The 24,429-nt window shown below is 42.6% G+C and overlaps 1 protein-coding gene and 1 pseudogene across 6 annotated transcripts in view; both read left to right on the forward strand.

Annotated features, from left to right (window-relative positions):
* The window catches only part of PHF8 (PHD finger protein 8), a 103,871-nt gene extending 80,198 nt beyond the window's left edge, over window positions 1-23,673 (forward strand). For all 5 annotated transcript variants that reach the window (XM_021932506.2, XM_009197675.4, XM_009197671.4 and 2 more), the window contains 5 exons: window positions 84-179; window positions 15,454-15,563; window positions 19,824-20,160; window positions 21,108-21,192; window positions 22,296-23,673. In XM_021932506.2, coding sequence (XP_021788198.2) covers window positions 84-179; window positions 15,454-15,563; window positions 19,824-20,160; window positions 21,108-21,192; window positions 22,296-22,374 — 707 coding nt within the window. In that variant the 3' untranslated portion in view covers window positions 22,375-23,673. The remainder of the gene's footprint in view (window positions 1-83; window positions 180-15,453; window positions 15,564-19,823; window positions 20,161-21,107; window positions 21,193-22,295) is intronic.
* Window positions 15,575-15,920, forward strand: LOC108583812 (annotated as a pseudogene). Its single transcript, XR_001898604.3, has one exon. The product of XR_001898604.3 is annotated as a 40S ribosomal protein S29 pseudogene (transcript).
* Window positions 23,674-24,429: the final 756 nt, after the last annotated feature.

The raw sequence follows: 24,429 nt of genomic DNA on the forward strand, positions 1-24,429 counted from the left end.
GGGTAGGAGCTGGAGTAGGTGTCATTCTGTCTTCACCCTTTGGATGAAATCTCATTTTACCCTGTTTTCCCCTCTCCCTGCAGTCTATCCTTCACTGGAGTCTGACGATGATGACCCTGCTTTGAAATCTCGACCCAAGAAAAAGAAGAATTCAGATGATGCTCCATGGAGTCCTAAAGGTAATCTAGTATTCTGTCTCTTAAACTCTGTAGGGGTGGTCAGGGGAAAATAGACTTGAGGTAGGAGGGATATTTAATATCAGAAGACCTGAATCAGTCATTCATTTGTTTATTCAGCAAACATTTGAGTGTCTGCTGTGTGTGAGGCACTGTGTTAGGTTCTGGAGCTAAAATGACTAATAAGACACAGACTTTATGTAATTAGTCCAATAAAATCAGAGGTAATGGAGCATGTTACATTTGATACTATATGGTTTGAGATAAAAGGAAGACCTTGAACAGATTTTAGCAAGCAGTCTGAGGCTTCTGAGAACGTTCTGATACCATCATCCCAGTGCTCTGGTAGTTTTGTTGTCAAGGAGGGAAATTCTGCTGAGTGTTGAGCTCTATAAGGTCCAAGATTATCACCTATACTGAGAGGCCATCTCTGAGGAGGGAAGAATGACCATTGAGTTGAACATGGAGTTTAGAGGATAATGGAAGAATTTTCTTCATCTCCTTGGCTGGATAGTATTCACACTGAGGATGCATCCTTCAGTTAGTTTTTGCTGCTTAACAGTCTATCCAAAACATAGTGACTTAAAATAACAGTTAATAATTTCTCATGATTCTGTGGGTTGGCTGAGCTGTTCTTCTAGTCCAGGCCAGCTTGCCTGGGGCTGCATGGTCTCAAAAGTTCTCCTTCAGGTGTCTCAGACCTATTTAGATGGCTAAGGCTTCTCTCTACATGGTCTTTAGTCTACCAAGCTCTTCCACAAGGTGGCAAAAAGGTTTCTAGCAGCAAGAGAGGACAAGCCCCAATGTGCAAGCACTTTTCAAGCCTTTGCTTATGTCATGTTTAATGTTGTCCCATTGGCTAAAACAAGTTACATGGCCAAGCCTTGATCCCACGGTTGGGAAATAGATTGCACCTTTTGAGAGGAGAACCGCAAAGTCACATCGCAAAGGATCATGCATACAAGGATACATGAGCACACCGAGGGCCATTACTGCAACAGTCTGCCATAGAGGTCATTGGGATTTCAGTACCTGTGGTTCCCCAGCAGATAAAGGGCTTGCTCTTCTCACCCTGCCTTATTTAGACTTTTTGGTGTTTCCCTGAGGTCGGTGGGGGGTGAGGTAGGGGTAGCAGGGCATTCATCAGAAGTGTTATGTTAGTGAGTTAATCAGTAAATGTGTCTTTTTAAAAAAAATTTGGGGCCGGACGTGGTGGCTCACACCTGTAATCCCAGCACTTTGGGAGACCAAGGTGGGCAGATCCCCTGAGGTCAGGAGTTCAAGACCAGCCTGACCAACATGGTGAAACATCGTCTCTACTAAAAATACAAAATCAGCCAGGAATGGTGGCGGGCGCCTATCATCTCAGCTACTTGGGAGGCTGAGGCAGAAAAATTGCTTGAACCCAGGAGGCCAAGGTTGCAGTGAGCTGAGATTGCGCCATTGCACTCCAGCCTGGGCAACAAGTGCGAAACTCCGTCTCAGGAAAAAAAAAAAAAAAATTTGGCTAGGCGCAGTGTGGCTCATGCCTTTAATCCCAACATTTTGGGAGGCTGAGGCGGGTGGATCACTTGAGGTTAGGAGTTTGAGACCAGCCTGGCCAACATGGTAAAACCCCATCTCTACTAAAAATACAAAAATTAGCTGCATGTGATGGCATGCACATTTAGTCCCAGCTACTTGAGAGGCTGAGACACGAGAATTGCTTGAACCTCAAGAAGTGGAGGTTGCAGTGAGCTGAGACCGTGCCACTGCACTCTAGCCTGGGCAACAGAGCAAAACTCCATCTCAAAAAAAAAGAAAAGAAAACTTAGGCCTATTTTTAAATTTTATTTTCTCCTATCCTTTCCAAGTTTATTTTTCCTGTCAAATTTTTCTGGTTAGCACAGTAGAAAATTTAGAAAATATTGAAAATAAAGGGAATTATAAAGAAGGATTCATAAACCTATGAATCTGCCACCCAGAAGCAACCAATGTTAACATTTTGACATGTTTCCTTATAGTCTTTTCTCTATACATTTTTTAATTTTTATGGTTTAAATCACACATGTATACAATCTTTTTAAATTTTTTATTTTATTTTATTTTATTTTGAAACGGAGTCTATCTCTGTCCCAGGCTGGAGTGCAGTGGTGGGATCTTGGCTTACTGCAATCTCCACCTCCCGGGTTCAAGCTATTCTCCTGTCTCAGCCTCCCAAGTAGCTGGATTACAGGCACGTGTCACCATGCCTGGTTAATTTTTGTATTTTTAGTAGAGACGGAGTTTCACCATGTTGGCCAGGCTGGTCTTGAACTCCTGACCTCGTGATCAACTTCTGTCATTCTTTTTTTTTTTTTTTTGAGACAAAAATCTCACTCTGTGGCCCAGGCTGGAGTGCAGTGGTGCGATCTTGGCTCACTGCAGCCTCTGTCTCCTGGGTTTAAGCGATTCTCATACCTCAGCCTCCAAAGTAGCTGGGACTATAGGCGCGCATCACGGCACCCGGCTAATTTTTTTGTATTTTTAGTAGAGATGGGGTTTTGCCATGTTGGCTAGGCTGGTCTCGAACTCCTCACCTCAAGTGATCCACCTGCCTCAGCCTCCCAAAGTGCTGTGATTACAGGCCGTCAATCTCTCTTGATTACCTACTTTGTAAGATATAGTTGTTGGTAACCCTAGGGTCCTTTTGTAACCTTCTGTGAACCATTTTTTCCCTTGTGGGAAGTAAATCTAAAACTGAATTTTGAAGGGTGAGTTAGTACAGTAACTCATGAAGTTATTCCCTAAATGGATGTTGGGTGAATGAATCAGAATTAGATGAGTCTAGGAGAAGGACATTTGCCGCAAGGATGCAAAGTAGAAGGGCATGAAATGTATGTGGTACATTCAGAGACTCTTGGAGTTGAGTGTGGATTAAGTAAAAGGTACATTTGTAGGGGAGGGGTACACTCCCTTTTGTAACCTTCTGTGAACCATATTTTTTTGTTTATGCTGTCAGGGTTATTAACATATACATTGTTGTTACTACTCTACATTGACTGACTAGAAATTAACTGTAAAAATTGAAAACCAATAGAGATATCTGGCCTTTTAAGTTAATATTATATCATAAGCGTGTTCTTATGCCATTGTTTATAAACAAGATTTTTAATGGCTACAAGATATCAGTTCCATGGATATACCTAATATATATATGTAATTTCTAACATTTAGGCTATTTTCAAGTTTTTGCAATTAGTAAATTTAGGGTAAATATCTTTATATGTGAATGTTTATATCTCTGATCATTTACTTAGGATGGATCACCGTGAAACCTTAGAGGGGCCAAAGTGTGTGAGGTTATACAATGAAAAGTTTCCTTCCCAGCCCTGTTACATAGTCTTGTAGTTCCCCACCTGGAGTCAACTAGTGTTATCAGTTTTGTTTGTTTGTTTGTTTTTGAGAAGGAGTCTTGCTTTGTCACCCAGGCTGGAGTGCAGTGGCTCAATCTCCCCTCACTGCAAGCTCCGCCTCAAGCCTCCCAAGTAGCTGGGACTATAGGCGCCCACCACCACGCCCAGCTAATTTTTTGTATTTTTTAGTAGAGACCGGTTTCACCATGTTAGCCAGGATGGTCTCGATCTCCTGACCTCGTGATCCGCCCACCTCGGCCTCCCAAAGTGCTGGGATTACAGGCACGAGCCACCATGCCCGGCCATCAGTTTTTTAATTTATCTTCTCAGAAGACAGTTTACACATATACAAGCAAATGCATGTATATGTTTTCTTACCCCCACTTCTTTTACTCAATTGGAAACATTTTATACACTGTTATGTGCTTTGCTTTTCTCTCTTAAGAATACATCTGGGCTGGGCACGGTGGCTCACGCCTGTAATCCCAACACTTTGGGAGGCCGGGGAGAGCAGATCACAAGGTCAGGAGATCCAGACCATCCTGGCCAACATGGTGAAACTCCGTCTCTACTAAAAATACAAAAATTAGGTGGGCGTGGTGGCACATGCCTGTAGTCCCAGTTACTCAGGAGGCTGAGGCAGGAGAATTGCTTGAACCTGGGAGGTGGAGGTTGCAGTGAGCCGAGATTGTGCCACTGCACTCCAGCCTGGGCGACAGAGCAAGACTTCATCTCAAAAAAAAAAAAAAAGATTATTGATACTTATTGCAAAAGTGTTTCCCAGAGAAGTTGTACCAATTTACACTTCCATCAGCCATGTGTGAGTGCTTATTTATGAAATGTATGCAGGCATTGAACATACCAGTGAGGAGTAGTATTTGATTATGAGTAATGTCTCAAGCATCCTTAGTGAGTGCTTATTCTCTCAGAGTCACAAGATGGCTACTTCACCTCCAGCATTGGGTTGGGGTCTGGGCTGCAGTCAGGAAGAAGAAAAGCAAAAGGAAAAAGGGACAGGCATGCTGAGCGCTGAGCATTCCCTCTCCCCAAGGAGTTTTAAGTTCCCTTTTTTTTACACATCTCTTTGGCTGAAATTGTGTCAGATGGCCAAGACTATGAGCCAGAGATGCCAGGGGATACAGTTTTTATCTAGGCATATTGCTGTCTCACAAAATGAGTGTTTTTGTTAGTAAGTAGGAAAGAGAGAATGATACTTGGTTGAGAATGAGTAGTCTCTGCCGTGAGTGGTTTTTTTTTTTTTTTTTTTTTTGAAACGGAGTCTTGGTCTGTTGCCCAGGCTGGAGTGCAATGGTGTGATCTTGGCTCACTGCAACCTCTGCCTCCCAGGTTTAAGCAGTTCTCCTGCCTCAGCCTCGCAAGTAGCTAGGATTACAGGCACCCGCCACCACGTCCAGCTAATTTTTGTTTGTTTGTTTGTTTTTTGAGACAGAGTCTCGCTCTGTCACCAGACTGGAGTGCAATGGTGAGATCTCGGCCCACTGCAACCTCCACCTCCTGGGTTAAAGCAATTCTGTCTCAGCCTCCCGAGTAGCTGGGACTACAGGCACACACCACCACACCCAGCTAATTTTTTTTTTTTTTTGCATTTTTAGTAAAGATGGGGTTTCACCATGTTGGCCAAGATGGTCTGGATCTCTCCACCTCGTGATCCGCCCACCTTGGCCTCCCAAAGTGCTGGGATTACAGGCATGAGTCACCACGCCCGGCCAATTTTTTGTATTTTTAGTAGAGATGGGGTTTCGCCATGTTGGCCAGGTTGGTCTCGAACTCCTGACCTCAGGTGATCCACCTCGGCCTCCCAAAATGTTGGGATTACAGGTGTGAGCCACCACACCCGGCTTCTACCATGAGTTTTTGATCTTTGGTAATTTGTAAGCAAACAACAGTATCTCATTGATTTAATTTACATTTTTTTGATTAAGCATATCCTCTGTGTTTTATTAGCATCAGAATTTCTTCCATTGTAAATTGTGTTTACATCCTTTGCCCACTTATCCATGTGGTTCTTCAAACTTTTCAGGTTGCCCACTTTATATAATAAGGGAATAGTCATCCTTTGTTTCATACACACACACACACATTTTATACTTATAAGGTGCTTATGGTACTTCTTCTTCATTCTACATGAAAAATCTGAATATTTCAGTATCAAGTGTTGATCATTGCATATTCAGAGAGTAGATAATTAACACCCTTATATTTTTTAAGCATAATTTTTAAATATCTAATGTATTGATCTACAAAGAATTACTTAATATGTGGTACTGAGCAGAAGATACAAATTGATTTTCCCCCCAAATAGATAACTGTTGGTGATAGAATCACATTCCCACTAAGCTGAAAATGCTTTCTTTGCCATGTCTACTGAGTCATACATATCATGGGTTGTTTGAGGCACATCCATTTTGTACCATCAAAGTTCTGTTTGCTCTTGTGCTGGTATTTCACTTATTCACTACCTATTTATGACTTAGAAAAACTGCAGACTTTTTTATTTTGAGGCAGAGTCTTACTCTGTTGCCCAGGCTGGAGTGTAGTAGCCTGATCTCAGCTCACTACAGCCTCCACCTCCCAGATTCAAGCGATTCTCCTGCCTCAGCCTCCCAAGTAGCTGGGATTAAAAGCACCCGCCACCACGCCTGGCTAATTTTTGTGTTTTTAGTAGAGATGGGGTTTCACCATGTTGGCTAGGCTGGTCTCGAACTCCTGACCTCAAGTGATTAGCCTGCCTCAGCCTCCCAAAGTGCTGGGATTACAGGTGTGAACTACCACGCCCGGCCAAAAAACTGCAAACTTTTAAAAAGTGGCTTTTAGTTAACTAAAAAGATAGCTCTTTAAAATGAAGAACACCGAGTTTAACCCAATAGGATGAAACTGTAGAGCACAGCTGCATTAGTTGGTGTTCATGGACCTTTGAATCTCCTATTAATTTTATGTAATTTCTATTGAAATTTTATGTAAATGCATGCATCTATGTATGTGTATTTCTTTAGTAATTTTTATCACATTTTCAAAGTGAGTTTTTAAGTCAAAAAAGATGCATTCTACTAAGGCATTCTACTAAGGGGATTCCCATTAAGATCAGGAATAGGACTGATGTGCCCACTAACACTGCTATTATTTAGTGTTGTTCTAGAAGTTCATGCCAGTGTTTAGAAGTGAAGCAGAAATAAGAACTGTAACTATTAGAAATGAAGAGACCAAATCATGATGTAAGCCATTAGGGTGAGAATCCTGTTCACTTTTGGCCATCATTGTATCTGTAGCACCTTGCCTAGTGCCTGGCCTATAGGAGATGTTTAATAAATATTTGACAAGTGAAAGATAAGATATAATTTTATAATCGATATAGAAAATATAGATATGGGGCTGAGCATGGTGGTTAATGCCTGTAATCCTAGCACTTTGGAAGGGTGAGATGGGAGGATTGCTTGAGCCTAGGAGTTCAAGACCAGCCTGGGCCACATAGTAAGACCCTGTCTCTGCAAAAAATAGAAATAAAAATAGAGATATGATATAATTATGTAATCTCAGAAAATGAAAGAGAATCAACTAAAAACTGTTAATACTGATAAGAGAATTCAGTAAATTGGGTGATCATTGGATATATACCAGATATCCAAAAATCAAGAAGTACTATATTAGTAATAACCTTAATGTACTGAGAAAAGGAAATGCTATTGACAATAGCAACGAACATATAAAATATGCAAGAATAATTGTAAGAAAATCATGTGGAACCGACATGAAGAAATACAGATTTGCCATGTGCCTGGTTATAAAGACTTGAGTGTTGTAAAGAGTCATTTCCTTCCAAATTAAGGTATACATTTAACACTAGCCTAAATCAAAATCCTAATGGAATTTTGTGGGGAATAAACAGGTCTAATTAGCTTAAAGAATATTGGGATAGAGAAAGTAAATGAAATTAGCTTATTACATATTTGAATATACTGTAGTGCTATAATAATCATAAGCACAAGAACAGTCAGTAAATATTTTCCTTTTAAAAATTTTTGTTATGAAAGTTTTCAAACATAGATAAAATTCAAGAGGTTATTACCATGAACACCTATGTATATATATCTGTCACCCAGATTTAATAATGAACATTTTGCTGTATTTGCTTTATTCTTTTTTTCAAGGCATTTTAAGCAAAATCTCACGTGTTACGACATCTTTAGTTTTTTGCTGATTTTCTTTTTTTTTTTTTTTGAGACAGAGTTGTGCTCTGTCACCCAGGCTGGAGTGCAGTGGCACAATCTCAGCTCACTGCAAGCTGCGTCTCCTGGGTTCATGACATTCTTCTGCTTTAGCTTCCTGAGTAGCTGGGACTACAGGCGCCTGCCACCATGCCTGGCTAATTTTTTGTATTTTTAGTAGAGATGGAGTTTCACCGTGTTAGCCAGGATGATGTCCATCTCCTGACCTCGTGATCCTCCCGCCTCGGCCTCCCAAAGTGCTGGGATTACAGGCGTGAGTCACTGCACCCAGCCTGTTATCACTTAATTTCAATACTACACAAAAGCTTACCTGCTATATAGCTCCATTACCCTTCTCCTTTATGCTATTACTGTCACAAATTACATCTTTGTACATTGTGTTCATGAACATAGTAATTGCTTTATGTAATTGTCTGTTAATCCAGATAGAAAAAGTTACAAAAATATGTTGATAATGTCTTTTAAATATACCTATGTAGTTACCAGTGCTCTTTATTTCTTCATGTAGACTCAATTGTCTAGTGTCCTTTCCTTTCTACCTGAAGGTTTCCCTTTAACATTCCTTTTTTTTTTTTTTTTTCCTGAGACAGAGTCTCGCACTGTCGCCCGGGATGGAGTGCAATGGCATGATCTCGGCTACCATATAGCTGGGAATACAGGTGCCCGCCACCACACCTGGCTAATTTTTTGTATTCTTAGTAGAGACGGGTTTCACTGTGTTGGCCAGGCTGATCTCGAACTCTTGACCTTGTGATACGCCCACCTCGGCCTCCCAAAGTGCTGGGATTACAGGCATGAGCCACCACGCCTGGCCCTTTAGCATTTCTTATAGGACAGGTCTACTAGTGTCAAACTATTTGTTTTTATTTATCTAGGAATATCTTGATTTCTTCATTTTTGAAGGATAGTTTTGCTGGATCTAGAATTCTTGATTGATAGTTTTTCTTTTAGCACTTATAATATGTCTTCCCACTGTCTTCTAACCTCCATGGTTTCTGATGATAAAGAAATCAGTTTATGTTGTGAGTCACTTCTGCCTTGCTGCTTTCAAAATTCTGTTGTTGTTGGCTGGGCACGGTGGCTCAAGCCTGTAATCCCAGCACTGTGGGAGGTCGAGGCAGGTGGATCACAAGGTCAGTCAGGAGATAGAGACCATCCTGGGTAACACGGTGAAACCCCATCTCTACTAAAAATAGAAAAAAATTACCTGGGCGTGGTGGCGGCCGCCTGTAGTCCCAGCTACTTGGGAGGCTGAGGCAGGAGAATGGCGTTAACCTGGGAGGCGGAGCTTGCAATGAGCTGAGATTGCGCCACTGCACTCCAGCCTGGGTAATGGAGCAAGACTCCATCTTTAAAAAAAAAAAAAAAAATTTCTGTTGCTGTCTTTGGTTTGAGTTATGATGTGTAGCTTTTTTAAATTTGTCCACCTTGGAGTTTGTTGAGCTCTTGAATGTATAGATTGTTTTTCATCAAATTTGGAAAGTTTTTAGTTGTTATGTCTTCGAATGGGTGTCCTTCAGATCCCTTTGGCTCTGTTCACTTTTCTTGATTCTCTTTTTGTGTGTGCTCATCAGACTGGATAATCTCAATTGACTTATCTTCAAAGTCAGTCATTCTTCCTTCTACCTGCTCAAATCTGCTATTGAAACCCTCTAGTGCAGTTTGCATTTCAGTTATTTTACTTTTCAACTCCAAAGTATCTATTTGGTTTCTTTTTATAATTTCTGTCTCTATTGGTATTCTCTGTTTGGTGAGACATCAATTCTCATACTTTCCTGTAGTTCCTTAGACATGGTCTCCTCTAGCCTTTGAAAGCATTTAAAATAGCTGATTTAAAGTCCTTGTATAGTAACTCCAACTTTGTCTAGGAAGTCAGGGACAGTTTCCACTGATTTTTTTTTTTTTTTTTTTTTTGGCGAATTGGCTATACTTTATTTCTTTGTATGTCTTGTAATTTTTTGTTAAACTGTACATTTTAAATGCTGTGGCAACTCTGAAAATCAGATTTTCTCCACTCTGCTCCTCAGAGAACACTCTTTTTGTTGTAGTTATATTTTGTTTAGTGGCTTTTCTGAACTAATTCTGTAAAGTCTGTAAACTTGTGTGTGTGTGCCCACTGATGTCTCTACTCATTTAGCTTAGTAGATGTCTCATGATTGGGCACAGTTTTCTTGAAATGCCTGGAACCAGTGAGTCTCCCAGTGCTTGCTGAGGGGCTCTCTGTGTGCATGTTGGAGCATGCCTTCAGTCAGCCAGGCAGTTTACAACTCTGTGGTAGCCTTCACTTCTATTTGTGTACCACCTCAAAGTCAGAGGTGCATGCTTAGGGCCTTCTCAAGTCTTACAGCCCCAACACATGCATGTGGTCTTCTAATTTGCAGAAATGTATGAGAACTTGTCAGATTCTTTATGGACATCTCGTTCCTTAGCTTTTTTTAACCATTTGGGTTAATCTGTTGTTTGTCACAACTCTTATCCATCACCTTAAACAGCTATGACATTAAGCACATGCCTTTAAACATTTTTTAAAACACCCCCCAGGGAGGGAGAGGCTTTTAGTACTAGGCTTTGAAAGAAAGCTCTAGCTCCTTTCTGCTCACTACATTGCTGGGAACGTGGGCTGCTATTTTTCAAGGCATTCACTAAGCTGGGGCAAGGTAGATGTGTCTAGGGCAAGTTAAAATGCACGAAGCTCATTGTTCTTACTGAGATTCAGCTGTTTTTCTTGAATCACGTGCTTTCCAGGTTTCTGCAAGCCTTTTGTTAATTTTGAGTTCTGAAAAAATTTATCCTGACAATTTTTGCTAGTTTTTTTGTTGTTTTTATTGGGGAGTGAATTCTTAGAGGTCCTTACTTTGCCATTTTTACTGATATCACCCATCATAACATCTCATCTTAAATACTTAAATATGCATTGAATGATATTTTCTTCCATAACCACAGTACCATTATATCTAAGCAAAGTAATATTTATTTCTTAATATTATCCAGCACCATGTACTTATTCAAATTTCCCCCAGTTGCACCAAAAATATGTTTTGTAATTGGCTTACTTAAACCAGAATCCGTTCAAGGATTACACACTGCATTTGGTTATTATAATTTCTTAGTCTTGTTCATTATTTAAAATTTGTTAGTATGACTATTTTATTTTATTTTTTGAGACAGAGTCTCACTCTGTCGCCCAGGTTGGAGTGCAGTGACGCAATCTCAGCTCACTGCAACCTCCGCCCTCTAGGTTCAAGTGATTTTCCTGCCTAAGCTTCCCGAGTAGCTGGGATTACAGGCACGTGCTACCACACCTGGCTAATTTTTTTTTTTATTTTTAGTAGAGACAGGGTTTCACCATGTTGACCAGCCTGGTCTCAAACTCCTGACCTCGGGTGATCTGCTCACCTCAGCGTCCCAAAGTGTATTGACAGTTTTATTTTATTTTATCGTATTGTATTATATTGTATTGTATTTTTTTATTTTTTGAGACGTCGTTTCGCTCTTGTCCAGGTTGGAGTGCAGTGGCACAATCTCAGCTCACCACAACCTCCACCTCCTGGGTTCAAGCGATTCTCCTCCCTCAGCCTCCCAAGTAGCTGGGATAACAGGCACCCACCACCAGGCCCGGCTAATTTTTTGTATTTTTAGTATAGACGGGGTTTCTCCATGTTGGTCAGACTGGTCTCGAACTCCTGACCTCAGGTGATCCGCCCACCTCAGCCTCTCAAAGTGCTGGGATTACAGGCGTGAGCCATTAAAGTAGAAGCGATAGCACGTGAATACCCATAGTCTGAATACCCAGATTCTATAGTTGTAACATTTTGCTGTAGTTGCTTGATTCATCTTTCTATATCTATCTGGCTATCTACAGTTTTTGCTGAGCCACTTCAAAGTAATGTACAGTCATCATAACATATTTTACCCTTTAATAATTTAGTATCTCCTAAGAATAAGGACATCTGGCCAGGTGCGGTGGTTCACGCCTGTCATCTCAGCACTTTGGCACACCGAGGTGGGCGGATCATTTGAGGTCAGGAGTTCAAGACTAGCCTGGCCAACGTGGTGAAACCCTATCTCTACTAAAAATACAAAAAATCAGCCGGGCCTGGTGGTGGGTGCCTATTATCCCAGCTACTTGGGAGGCTGAGGCAGAAGAATCACTCGAACCCAGGAGGTGGAGGTTGCAGTGAGTAGAGATCGCGCCACTGCGTGACAGTGCGAGACTCCATCTCAAAAAAATTAAGGATATCCACCATTCCCCAGTGTAACCACACTACTTTTTTTTATACTTACCAAAGTTAGTAATAATTCCCTAAGATCTTCAGATACCCAATTCATAACCAAATTTCCCCAACTGTTTACACAAAATATCTTTTATAGGTTTTTTCCCCTCCCAAAACCCAGGTCTAATCAAGGAGGTTCCTTTATCCCCAGCTTAAAACAACCAGCATTTTCTTATGTTCATGTATTCTGTGGGTCGGGAATTTGGAAATGGCACAATGGCGACAACTTGTCTCTACTGCACGAAGTCTGGGGTCTCAGCTGGAAAAACTGAAGGCTGGGGGTGACTTGTTGGCCAAGAGTTTGAGTTATCTGAAGTCTCTTTCACTTACATGTTTGATGCCTGGTCTGGGAGGACACACAAGACAAAGTGCCAACATGTGGCCTCTCCATGTGACTAGCTTCCTCACTGCCCAGCAGCCTCAAGGCAATCAAACTTTTTACATGGCGGTTCAGATTGCTAGAAGCATGAGTGTTCCAACAAGCAGTGTGGAAACTGAAATTACCTTTACTGACCTAGCCTCAAAAGTCATATAGTGTCATTTATACCATATTCTATAGGTTACAAATAAGCCTGCTTAGATTCAAGAGTGGGGCACAGACCCACCTATCCGTAGGAAAGGTGTCATAGGATTTGGGGTCATGTTTTAAAACCACCACACATACAAAACTATAGAGAACAATATAAAAGATATCCAAGTATCCATGACTGAAAATTATGCATCAACATTTGGTAAATTTGCTTCAGATCATGTTTTAAACAAATGTTACCTTTAAAGAAAGAATTTCAGCCTTCCAAATTTCTTGTTCTAGAATCTGCATACTGCTTATCCAGAAATTCTCCTTTATAATAGCAATCGCTAACCAAGGAGTTTAAATCTAGGTCAGCAACACCACTACATCTTTTTTCTGTGACATTAGATTTTTTTCTTTAAAAATACAGTAAGACTGGGCATGGTGGCTCATGCCTGTAATCCCAGCACCTCAGGAGGCTGAGGCAGGAGAGTCGCTTGAACCTGGGAGGTGGAGGTTGCAGTGAGCTGAGATCACCCCACTGCATTCTAGTCTTTGGTGACAAAGCAAGACTCCGTCTCAAAAAATAAATAAGAAGAGTTGATTGAGCTCCTATATATCCACCAGTGAGAATGAACAGTTATTGATATATTGCCATATTGGCTTCATTTATCACTATCTTGTTTTTAAATTTTTTTCTTTGCTTGAAAGCAAACCCCAGTTATGCCATTTCCCCCAAATACTTCAGTATGTATTTCTAAAAAATGGACATTTTCTCACAAAACCTCTTACAACCTGTTATTATACGTAACAAAACTAACAATAATTTGATAATTCTTTGTTATCCGATTCTAAGTCCATAATCAAATTTCCTAAATTGTCAAACCATGAAAAGGTGTTTTTAATATTAGATTTGTTTAAATCAGGGTCTAAACAGGGTCCATGTGGCATTTGAATGTCATGCCTTTTAACCCTCTCAATCTAGAGAACTCTCCCCTTTTTTGTTCTGTGCTATTGATCTGTTGTTGACACTGGTGTAATTGTCCTGTCCTACCTTCTAGATTTGTCTGCTTACTTGTGACATTGTCTTTTTAAAGAGACTAAGCCAGTTTATCTTGTAGAATGTCTGCTTGTTTTCTTCTGGTGTCATTTAACTTGTTTTTCTATACCTGTTTCCTAAACACTGAAAGTAATATGAATGGCTTGCTATATTTTAGCTCTTCAACAAAACCAACTACTCAGGTGATGTGAATTTCCTATTGCTTCTCATCAAGAGGTGCGTGAAGTTGTGTTGTGCTTTCTCACTATTAGTGACAGTAAAGTTGATACTTAAAGTGGTAATCTCTTGGTCTCATTATAAGTTTTTTCTTCTTGAGGTGAGCAGGTAATCTGTGAGGTAGTATTTTGGTGCTGTGTGAATATCCAATTCCCTAGAATCAGTTGTTTCATTAGGACTTGCCAGCTTGTGATTTTCTAATTCTGTCATTCCTTCTACATTTAGTAGCTGGCTTTCTTCTGTAAAGAAGAGCTATCTCTCATCATTTGGGGCTGTTTGGTTATCCTGAAACATACTTCCTTTTGAAATGGTGGGATGAGTATTTTTTGATTTCAGGTTGGTAAGGCATTATAAAAGAGTCATGCAAGAGGGTGATCCTCTTCAGGAACTCATAGCCTGGTTGGTAGACAGAATAACACATCAGCATTAGAGAATGAGACAAGGTGGTATGTGCTATGTATCAAGTAATTTGTACAGATCATAAGTTCAGAGGAAAAAGATCAATGGAACCAAAGAGGTTTTGTGTAGGAGATTGATTTCAGCTTACCTTAAAGAATGGGTAGGTTTTGAATAGGCAGACAAAAAGGAATATAGTACTCTAGGTAGTGTGGATGGTGAGGATGAAAGCATAGGGAGAGAGGATGAGCTGTACACACTCTGGAGATATAATAAGCCATCCGTCTGGAGAAGCTGAGAATATGGATGTGGAAATAAGATTGGAGAGGTAAGTGGGCCAGAAGCAGAATATGGGACAAACTTAAATGCCAGTTCAGGGAGATTAACTTTTTATTTTTATTATTGATTTATTTTATTATTATTATTATTTAAGACAGAGTTTCACTCTGTCGCCGAGGCTGGAGTGCAGTGACGCAGTCTCTGCTCACTGCAATCTCTGCCTTCCAGGCTCAAGCAATTCTCATGCCTCAGCCTCCTGAGTAGCTGGGACTACAGGTGTACACCACCATGCCCGGATAATTTTTGTATTTTTAGTAGAGATGAAGTTTTGCCATGTTGGCCAGGCTGGTCTCGAACTCCTGGCCACAAGTGATCCACCTGCCTCAGCCTCCCAAAATGCTGGGATTACAGGTGTGAGCCACTGCACCTGGCCTGGCTTATTGTTTTATTTTTAGAGACAGAGTCTCACTCTGTTGCCCAGGCTAGAGTGCAGTGGTACAATCGTAGCTCACTGTAACCTCAAACTCCTGGGTTCAAGCAGTCCTCCCACTTCAGCCTCCCAAGTAGCTGGGACTACAGGTGCATGCCACCACACCTGGCTAACTTTTTAAATTTTTGTAGTGACAGGGTCCCACCTCAGCCTCCCAGAGCATTGGGATTACAGGCATTAACCATCATGCCCAGGCAAAGGAGGTTCACTTTTTTCCCCCGCTCTGGGAGGTTCACTTTTACCGTTTAATCAGTGTGTGCTTTGGGCATTTGTGAATTAGTTTCTTATGTGATGGCAAGCAAAATCTGGCTTCATAAAAAGCTAGAAGCAGGAAGACCAATGAGACCACCTTTGGAGAGCTTGTAGGTAGGGAATATGGCTAGCATTCAGATAAATGTCTTAGTGACACCTTCTCATCCTGTTTCCCCTGCAGCCCGTGTGACCCCAACTCTGCCGAAGCAAGACCGCCCTGTGCGTGAGGGGACCCGGGTAGCCTCTATTGAGACAGGTTTGGCTGCAGCAGCTGCAAAGCTGGCCCAGCAGGTAGGTGCTGACACCCCAGGTCACCCTGCAACTAATAGCAGTTTGGTCTCCTTCCTTTTACCTCGTTGCACTTCTGAGAGCAAGATGGGTCACCAGCAGCTGTACTGGAGCCACCCGCGAAAATTCGGCCAGGGTTCTTGCTCTTGTCGCATGTGTTCAAACCGGCACGGTCTGATCCGGAAATATGGCCTCAATATGTGCCGCCAGTGTTTCCGTCAGTACGCGAAGGATATCGGTTTCATTAAGTTGGACTAAATGATCTTCCTTCAAAGGATTATCCAAAGCATCTACTCAATGAAAAACCATGATAGTTCTTTGTACATAAAATAAACATTGAAAAAACCAAAAAAAAAAAAAGAAAAAAAAAATATCAGTTTGACTTAGAGCCTCAACACTTAGACCTGCAGGCTGATAGGATCCTACCTTTGTCTCAGTGGGGATTGAGTAACCTTTGATCTTTATCCTTGGCAGTATCCCAGCCCCCTCTTAAATCCCTCTTATCCCAACTCAATGGTAAGCTACTTCCACAGGTTACACAGTTGACATGATTTAGGATGAAAGAAAATATTAGGCCAGAGAAAAACCCTTGCGGATATCACTTAACTTTTTTGTGTGTGAAAACCTCTCAGATGAGAAGGACCAGATCCATCCTTTGCTCTCATATGAAGCCCTGAGGGGGTGACTCAGCTGAGTACACTCAAGTTCTCAGCCACCCACCAGTATTGTAATTTGGTTGATTAGAAATTTTTCTTGTCCTCGGCCGGGCGCGGTGGCTCACGCCTGTAATCCCAGCACTTTGGGAGGCCGAGGCGGGCGGATCACAAGGTCAGGAGATCGAGACCACGGTGAAACCTCGTCTCTACTAAAAATACAAAAAAAAAAAATTAGCCGGGCGCGGTTGTGGGCGCCTGTAGTCCCAGCTACTCGGGAGGCTGAGGCAGGAGAATGGCGGGAACCCGGGAGGCGGAGCTTGCAGTGAGCTGAGATCCGGCCACTGCACTCCAGCCTGGGCGACAGAGCGAGACTCCCTCTCAAAAAAAAAAAAAGAAATTTTTCTTGTCCTCTTTATGAAATAATATTATGTTAATCTTCACTCACTAATATTTTTTTTGTCCTAAAGAGTGATCTTCACTAGAATCAAGTTCACCTCCTAGCATTAACAGCTAAAAGTTCTTTAATGTGTGTAATGTGCTTAGGAGCCTTTGGAGGTGAATTTTCTGGTTCTCTCGCTATCAATATCCCGTTAGCTTCTAATCCCATATCCTATAGCTTAGAGCGCTATTAAGCATCTGCTTTGTTAGTTGCTTCCATATACAATGTGTGATGTAATCTGCCCAATAGCCCTGTTCAACAGGTGATATTTTCATCATTTTATAGATGAAGAAAATGAGGTTCTCATTAAGTGACTCAGGATAATACAGCCAGTAAATGGAGGAGACAATTCAAACTCATATCCTCTAACTTCAAAGTTCATACTACTTTCTATTTAAATACATGCTCACGTAGTGTAGTCATTACATCGTATTTAAATAATATTTAAATCTTTGGCAGTCTTCTTTGACCAGAACTTCTCTCTCTTATGTATATCCCAATACAGTGTAAGCTGTAATTTGAAAAAGGGGGTTCTACTGTTTTATATAAATGTAAATTAAGTAAAGGTGTGAAAATTACTCTTAGTGCCTTTTAAGGAGCTGAATTCTGTTTGGGATGATCAGAGATTACCTCAAAGAAGAGGTTTTGAAATTGGGGAAGGGCTTTGCAAGCTAAGTTTCTGGTATGGGCCAGGGAGGCATTCTAGAAGAAGGGAATTCCTTGGTATAGCACACAAAGCCCTCCTAAAACCCTCTTGATTTGGTCTCTAGTCATCTCCCTGACCTCCTTCCAGCCCCTCATGCACACCCTTTATACAGCCATACTGCACTGTAATACTCATAGTCCCCTCAGTGAGTATATCAGATTGTCTCATGGTTTTGTGCCTTTACAAAAGATGTTCCTTTTACCCATTGAGAATCATACCCTCTCAGATGCCTTACCTAACAGCCCTTCATACTACCTACCACCACTTTATTTCAGAGGCCTTTTTCTATATGCTTCTACAGCATTCTCTCGTGGTACTTACAATCATAAATGTATGTTTTGTTGTTTCTTACTAAACCATGAATACTTCAAGAGTGGAAGTATATTTAATTTAACTTGGTATCCCCACTATGGTCAGAAAATGTGTTTAGTCAGTATTGGGGTGAGTGAGTGAGTGAATGAATGAATGAATGAATGAATGAAACAGATCTTTCTCTATTGGAGACTTCATGTTGGGGAGTTAGTGAAAATAAGTAATGGATATAAGAATGGATTCTAGAGTCAGCCTGCTTGGATTTAAATTACATAAGAGTTCTACCACTTGGGCAAGTTGATTTCTCTTTACCTCGTTTCCTCATAGACTTCATTTTAGGATTAAATGAGGTAATGTATGTACAAGCTCTTTTAGAATGGCAGTTGGTATGGAGTAAGTACTATAGGCCTGTTAGCTTTTCATCATTATTATGAGTTGGCTAAGTGTAAACAGCCAGACTGTGGAAGATCATGAATGTCAGGCCAGGGAGTTTGAACTTGGGCGGGAATCTGCTAACAGCCTTTTGAGCAAGGGGATTGGCAAGGTGAAAGTGGTTCTGTCATAAGATGGTCTAGTTGTCTGGGGGGGTATCTGGATAAATTATATATGAAAGAGATTGGCAGCAAAGGTAGCAAAATTTAGGCTAGTGATCTAGATATGAAGAGGTAATTCTGAGTTTAAGTGAGAGAAAAAGGGACAGAAATACAGTTCCTGGTACGGGTAGAATAGCATTGTGGCTGAGGGAAGAGATTCTGAAGCCAAATGGCTTGGATGTGAATCCCAGTTTGGCCACTTACTGGTCCTGTAACCTTAGGGAAATGACTTAGCCTCTCTGTGCCAGTTTCTTCATCCTTCAAATGGGGTTATAATTCTTACTTCTTGGGTTTTTACGAGTATTAAATGAGTAATTATAGAAGAGTGGTTGGCATGTATTACTAATATTATTATTCTTGTACCCAAGAAATGCCTGTGGTAGCCACAGCCTGTCAGATCTTCGAAGGCAGGAGTAGGCTCGTGTTGCCAAGAGAAGGCAAAAAAATGTAATCACTGAGTTGGTTTGTGTGGCTGTGTAGCATTTCAGAAGGTGAAGTTATTTACATGCTCTCAGCACCACCTTTCCAGGTTCTCAGGGCTCCAGATGCCCACTATACAAATGTCCACTATGCAGTGGATGGTAGATCCGTAGGGCACTGGATGGTTGAGATACAAGGTATTGGGAGAAGTGACACAACTCATTTGTCATTCCCATCCCCAAAGTGAGGTTTTTAGACCCAGTGACCTGGAGGATTGTCAAGCCCTCTGTTAAAAGAAAAAGACCAGCAAGGGGAAGAGAAGCCATTATAAGAGATGAAGATAGAATAATAAGTAACTACTTGTTGAATATCTACTATGTGCTGTGTATTTTTATGTCATCATTTAATCTTTTCAAAAACCCTAAAAAGCAGATATTTACCTGTTTTATAGATGAGGCAGCGGAGATTCAGAAAGGTTAGTCAGTTTGACCATAGTCATCCAATTTAGGGAACACAAGCCTGGATTTGAACCAGATTTATCTCACTCCAAAGCTAATAATCTTTCTAATCTTTCTATGCTCAGATTTTCCATTTTGAGAAGTTTGCAAGGTGTCTCTTCAGATAGACCTGGTTTTAAATACTGGTCCCAACTACTTTTCAGCTGTGAGGCTTTGGGCTCAAGTTACTTAATACCCCTGCACCTCCATTTTCTCACATGTAAAATTAGGATTTTTTCTTCTTAGGGCTGTTATGAGAATTAAATGAGATAAAGTATATAAAGTGTCTCAGCTGCTAATGTAAATTTAGTTATTATGATTAGATGTGTCCAAGGTCTACCTCATTAGTGGCAACACTAGGACCAAAATCCTAGTCTCCAAATTCATTTACAGCTCTCTTGGCACTGTACTAAAATGTGACAGCAGTGACTTAAGGATGGATAGTAACAAAGAGATGATCTCAGGTATTGGAAGGCCTGTTACGTGCTGTGTGTACATCCAGGCTAGACTTGGTACAGGTAAGGGAGAGGGTGGCAGGTTGCACAACCATATTGGCCATTGTCTAATTAGTTCCTTTCCTGGGAACTTTTCTTCTTTTTTTCACTCCTGAATCTCTCCTCCTACTTGGCTTGTGTTTCAGGAGCTACAGAAGGCCCAAAAGAAGAAATATATCAAGAAGAAGCCTTTGCTGAAGGAGGTAGAACAGCCTCGCCCTCAAGACTCCAATCTCAGTCTGACAGTACCAGCCCCCACTGTGGCTGCCACACCACAGCTTGTCACCTCCTCCTCACCCCTGCCTCCTCCTGAGCCTAAACAAGAGGCCCTGTCAGGAAGTCTCGCTGACCATGAGTACACGGCTCGTCCCAATGCCTTTGGCATGGCCCAGGCAAACCGCAGCACCACACCTATGGCCCCCGGTGTCTTCTTGACGCAGCGGCGCCCTTCAGTTGGCTCCCAGAGCAATCAGGCAGGACAAGGTACAACGGCCATGTGGTTGTAGAACCAAAGGATCTTAAAGCCACCTGCCCTAAATCCTAAGTGCTCTAGTAGATGACAATACCAGGGAGGGACACTGAAGGCCAACCTAAGGTGCTTGGATTTGATTTTATGGGCCATGGAGAGATGTTGACTGATTTGAAATACAGACAAGATCAGGTTTTAGTTTTGAAAGATCCTTCTGGTGGCCAGAAGGAGGTAGAGGGTGGGCTAGAGATGGGAACTCTAGGGAGGAGGCACATATACAAGTTCAGGCAAGCAGGAAGAGTACCTGGGGCTCTGCCAGAGGGAGTAGAGAGGGAGGAGATGAACTGATCAAATACAGAGGCAGTCAAATAGGACATGGGAGGGGATTTAATGTGGGGAGACAGAGACAACAAAGAGTCAGGGGACTCAGGCCTTCCTTTCCCTCACTTTGGTCCTCAAAGCCCAGTCCCTAGAGTATGCAGCTCAAGGGCACGGAGGTTGGTGTGATGTTGAAGGCTGATGAAGATGAGAGTTTCTAATGAAGCAAGGCCCTAGGGATGGCAACTTCAGGGACACTGAGCTCTAATCACTAACCAGGCACTTGTCCAGTCCTGGTGGGTAGGATAAGAGGGTGTGGAAGCACATTTACCTCCCTGCAGGATCTTGGAAGGAAAATGATTGGGACCAGAGTAATCAGTGGAGAAAAAGAACCAGACAAACTGTAATCAGGGAGTCTCTTGCTGCTACAGGAGGTCATAGAAGGAAGAGTCAAAGCATGTAGTGTTGGTTGGAAGTAGTTAAGGAGGGCTTCCTGCCCAATATGGTCAAAGGATGGAGAAACTTTGTGGGTAGAGAAACAGGACGAGGAGGTGGCCTGAGGGCAGTTGGTGCCCGATTTGGTGTTGAAGCCCTTGCCGAAGCCCTTGCCAAAGCCCTTGCTTACTTTTCCCTTCTCCCACAGGAAAGCGTCCCAAAAAGGGCCTGGCCACAGCAAAGCAGAGACTCGGCCGTATCCTGAAAATCCACAGAAATGGCAAACTACTTCTGTGAGCCCTCCTGTGTCCCACCCCTCACCCCTTTACCCCCATTGCCTTCTCCGTTGTCAACTCTCGGGGCATTCCTGGATCCTATCTGCCCCGGACAAGGTGCTGAGGTGCATTGTCCTGCTTTCTTGGGACTTACCAAAGGCACGGACCCCTCCACCGACTCCTCCTAGCTCCCTTCCCCACTTTCACTAGAGCATCCTGCCTGCCTTCTCCATGCCTCTGAGTAGCAGGTAAATGGGAGAGGTTTCCAGCTGACTAGAACCCTCTTTTCTACTCGTCCAAACCACTCCCCTGTCACCTGCCTTGTCTGTTCTTTACTCTTGATCCCCTCCTAGAGCTGGAAGGCAGGATGAGGAGAGGTGTGAAGGAGCCTGAGCCATGAAGTGGGAATCCCAGTGCTTGACACTTTCTGCAACTCTAGCCCTATATCCGGAAGCCTGCCCACCTCCACCCATTCTGTTTGCCCCATTTCCCCAGTCCAGTGGACATGCCCCATCTCCAGACTTGCTCATGGGAGAAGGCTGTGGTCTCTGCCCCCTCTTGCCAAAAGCTTCATGGAAATGAAGAGGAAGGCCTAGAGCCTCCTTCCTGCCCCACTGTGGGCCATTTCCAGAAGTGGCCTAGAAACGCCAACTTCACTTACCTTTCCGGAGAAAGGTGATTCCTATCACTTGTCAAGGTAGGGAGAGGTCAGATGCCCAAGCCTTTGACCATGGCTTTGTAGCCTGTTGGAGGAAGCTACTTTTAGCTGGCTACACATGAGGCCACTTGTTTTAGGGTGAGCTCCAGGGATTTGCCTGGATTTTGAAATCATGTAGAACATTATCCACGTGGCTGTGGCTGTGGCTGGGCCCTGGCAGGTGGAAAACCATCTCCCAGAAACCTGAAAGCACCTGCCACTGACGCAGATAACCCTGGCCCTACAGCTTGCTTGCTCCGCCTATACCACAGAGCACAGCCTGGACATTATGGAGGGTGTGGCGGGACGGCCCACACCTGGGTCCTCCATCGGGAACTTTTCATGCTTCTTTCTCCACCTGAGGTCTTGGTCTGAAGAAGACCTCAGGACTCACATCTTCACTCCTGGGCCTTTGCACTTCCAGACGACAGGTCATCGTTCAAGCAGAATGCAGACAGGCCATTCACGAGCCCAAGTTGAAGAGAAGAGACGCCCATCCGTGAAGGAGCAGACCATCCATCCGATCCTCCCTTCCCCTGTCCTTCCTTCGTGGATTATCTCCATTGTCCAGACAGTGCCCCCACCTCCCACCGCCTTGCCTCACTGGCAATCTGGACTCGATGGAGAACATCCCCCCCACCTCCATTTGGCACTGCCCAAGTGGAGTGTACCCTTGCCCTCTCCACCTGTACCACCCACTCCAACCTCACCCCAGCTTGCCCAGTGCTGCTGGGGAATTTAACAGCTATCATGCAGGCCACAGGGAATTTGTGAGGCTTCCTTCGTCGTCTTTGTATCTCCAGTTTGTCTTTCTTTTCTCCGTAGCCCTGCCTCTACTTTCCTTCCTTGGAATCAGGGGTTCCTTTAGCCCATTTGCTTTCTCTACCTTGGGGACCCCAGGGGCCAAGCAGTTCTCCATCTAGTCACACCAAAGGCAGAAAGCCTGGCTACCTCCCCCCAGCACGTGAGTCCCTACTCCCCTCCCCTCTGTTTCTACCCAGCTTTGCTTACTTTGGGGATTTCAAGGCAGCAGAGGGTAGTGAGGGGAGGGCAAGAGAAGCCTCTGTCGCTGTATAGGCAACTGCCTGACTATGCGGTGACTGCTGTAACCAACATCAGGTCCCCAGCCCTTTTGTCCATTAACACCCCCTCTTGATCTTTCAAAGGCAGCTAATTGCTAGCAAATCCCCCTGATTCTGGCCCTTTCCCTCTGTTTCTTTGTTAGAAGTTTTCTGTGGAGCTGAAACCCAGCCTCCATTTGACTGGGTTTCATTTAGCTTAGTTGGGTTCTTGGAGCCCCCTGTTTGTTGTTTTGTGTTGTTTCCAATGAAAAGCAAGTTTACCCTCAGAGTTATGCTTTTCCAAAGAGGCTGATGTCTTTGTTTTTGTTTTTTTTTTAATGTTTCAGGTTCTCAGTGAAGTGAGTTGGGGAGGGGTTGGGAGTGTTTAGTAATCAAGGTTTAGAACACCGTGAGATAGTTACCTCTGATCTCCAATTCCTAGCTAGGGGCTGGATAGGGGGAAGGGAGAGAGGATTTCTATTCACCTTTAATATATTTTTACAAAAAAACAATATAGAAACAAGCCCACCGCTTCTGTACATGTCTAAATATATTTTTAGAAGTGGGTAGGATTGTGAATTTCTGATGCAGGGCCTTTTTATAAATAGGTTAGAGTAGCATCATTCACACTTCTCTGTTGTTTTTGCCCCTGTCTTTTTCTTATGTTGTGTTACTAATGTAATTTATATTTTTTTTAGATCCTCCCTTTCCTATAGAGATAAAAGTGATTTATCTTGGCAATTGCTTTGCTTGGCATTCTTTTTTTTTGTGGTGTGGGTGGTGGTGTGGTGCAGGGTCCAGGAGTGCTGCCTTCTCCTTGTACTCCTTTGTCTCTCCCTCAGCAAGTTATTGGTGGGCATTTCTCTGGTGGTCAGCCTTATGCTTGAAGTGGGAAGGGTATTCCCACCCTCAGGAGGGACACACTTCACACACCTGAAGTAGATCATCAGAAGCAGAGTGAGCAAAAAAGAAAGGGTGCAATAATTCAAAGGGGTCTGACAAGTTCAGTGGGAGGGCTTTCCAGAGACTGCTTTTGCAAGTGTGTCCTCTTTCTGTGAATGTGGGATTTTTTTTTTCCTTCTCCCTGCATGGAAGACATGCACTTGTTGTATAATCTGGACTTAATTACTGTGCTTAGGGCCAGTACAAGGGTTAGAAGAATATAATTATCAGAGCTTGTTTTCACAATTATCACACTTGTTTTCTTGTGCCAGGCACTACTCTTAATGCTTTATTGATTCATTTCATCCTCACCAACACCCTCATCCTACCAGCAAAGAAACAAAGTAACCTTCCTGTATCATACATGAAAATTCTGGGACCAACCTGGTTCCAGAATGTATATTCTCTTATCACTCGTTCTACCACTTCTCACTGATAACCACTACCATTTATTAAGTGCCTTTTGGGTGCCAGGTGTTGGGCTAGGGATTTTACTTAGGATATCTCATTTAATCCTCACTGAAAACCCCATGAGGATATTCACCCTGTTTTACA

Source organism: Papio anubis, chromosome X (genome assembly GCF_008728515.1).
Source record: "Papio anubis isolate 15944 chromosome X, Panubis1.0, whole genome shotgun sequence".
NCBI lineage: Eukaryota > Metazoa > Chordata > Mammalia > Primates > Cercopithecidae > Papio > Papio anubis.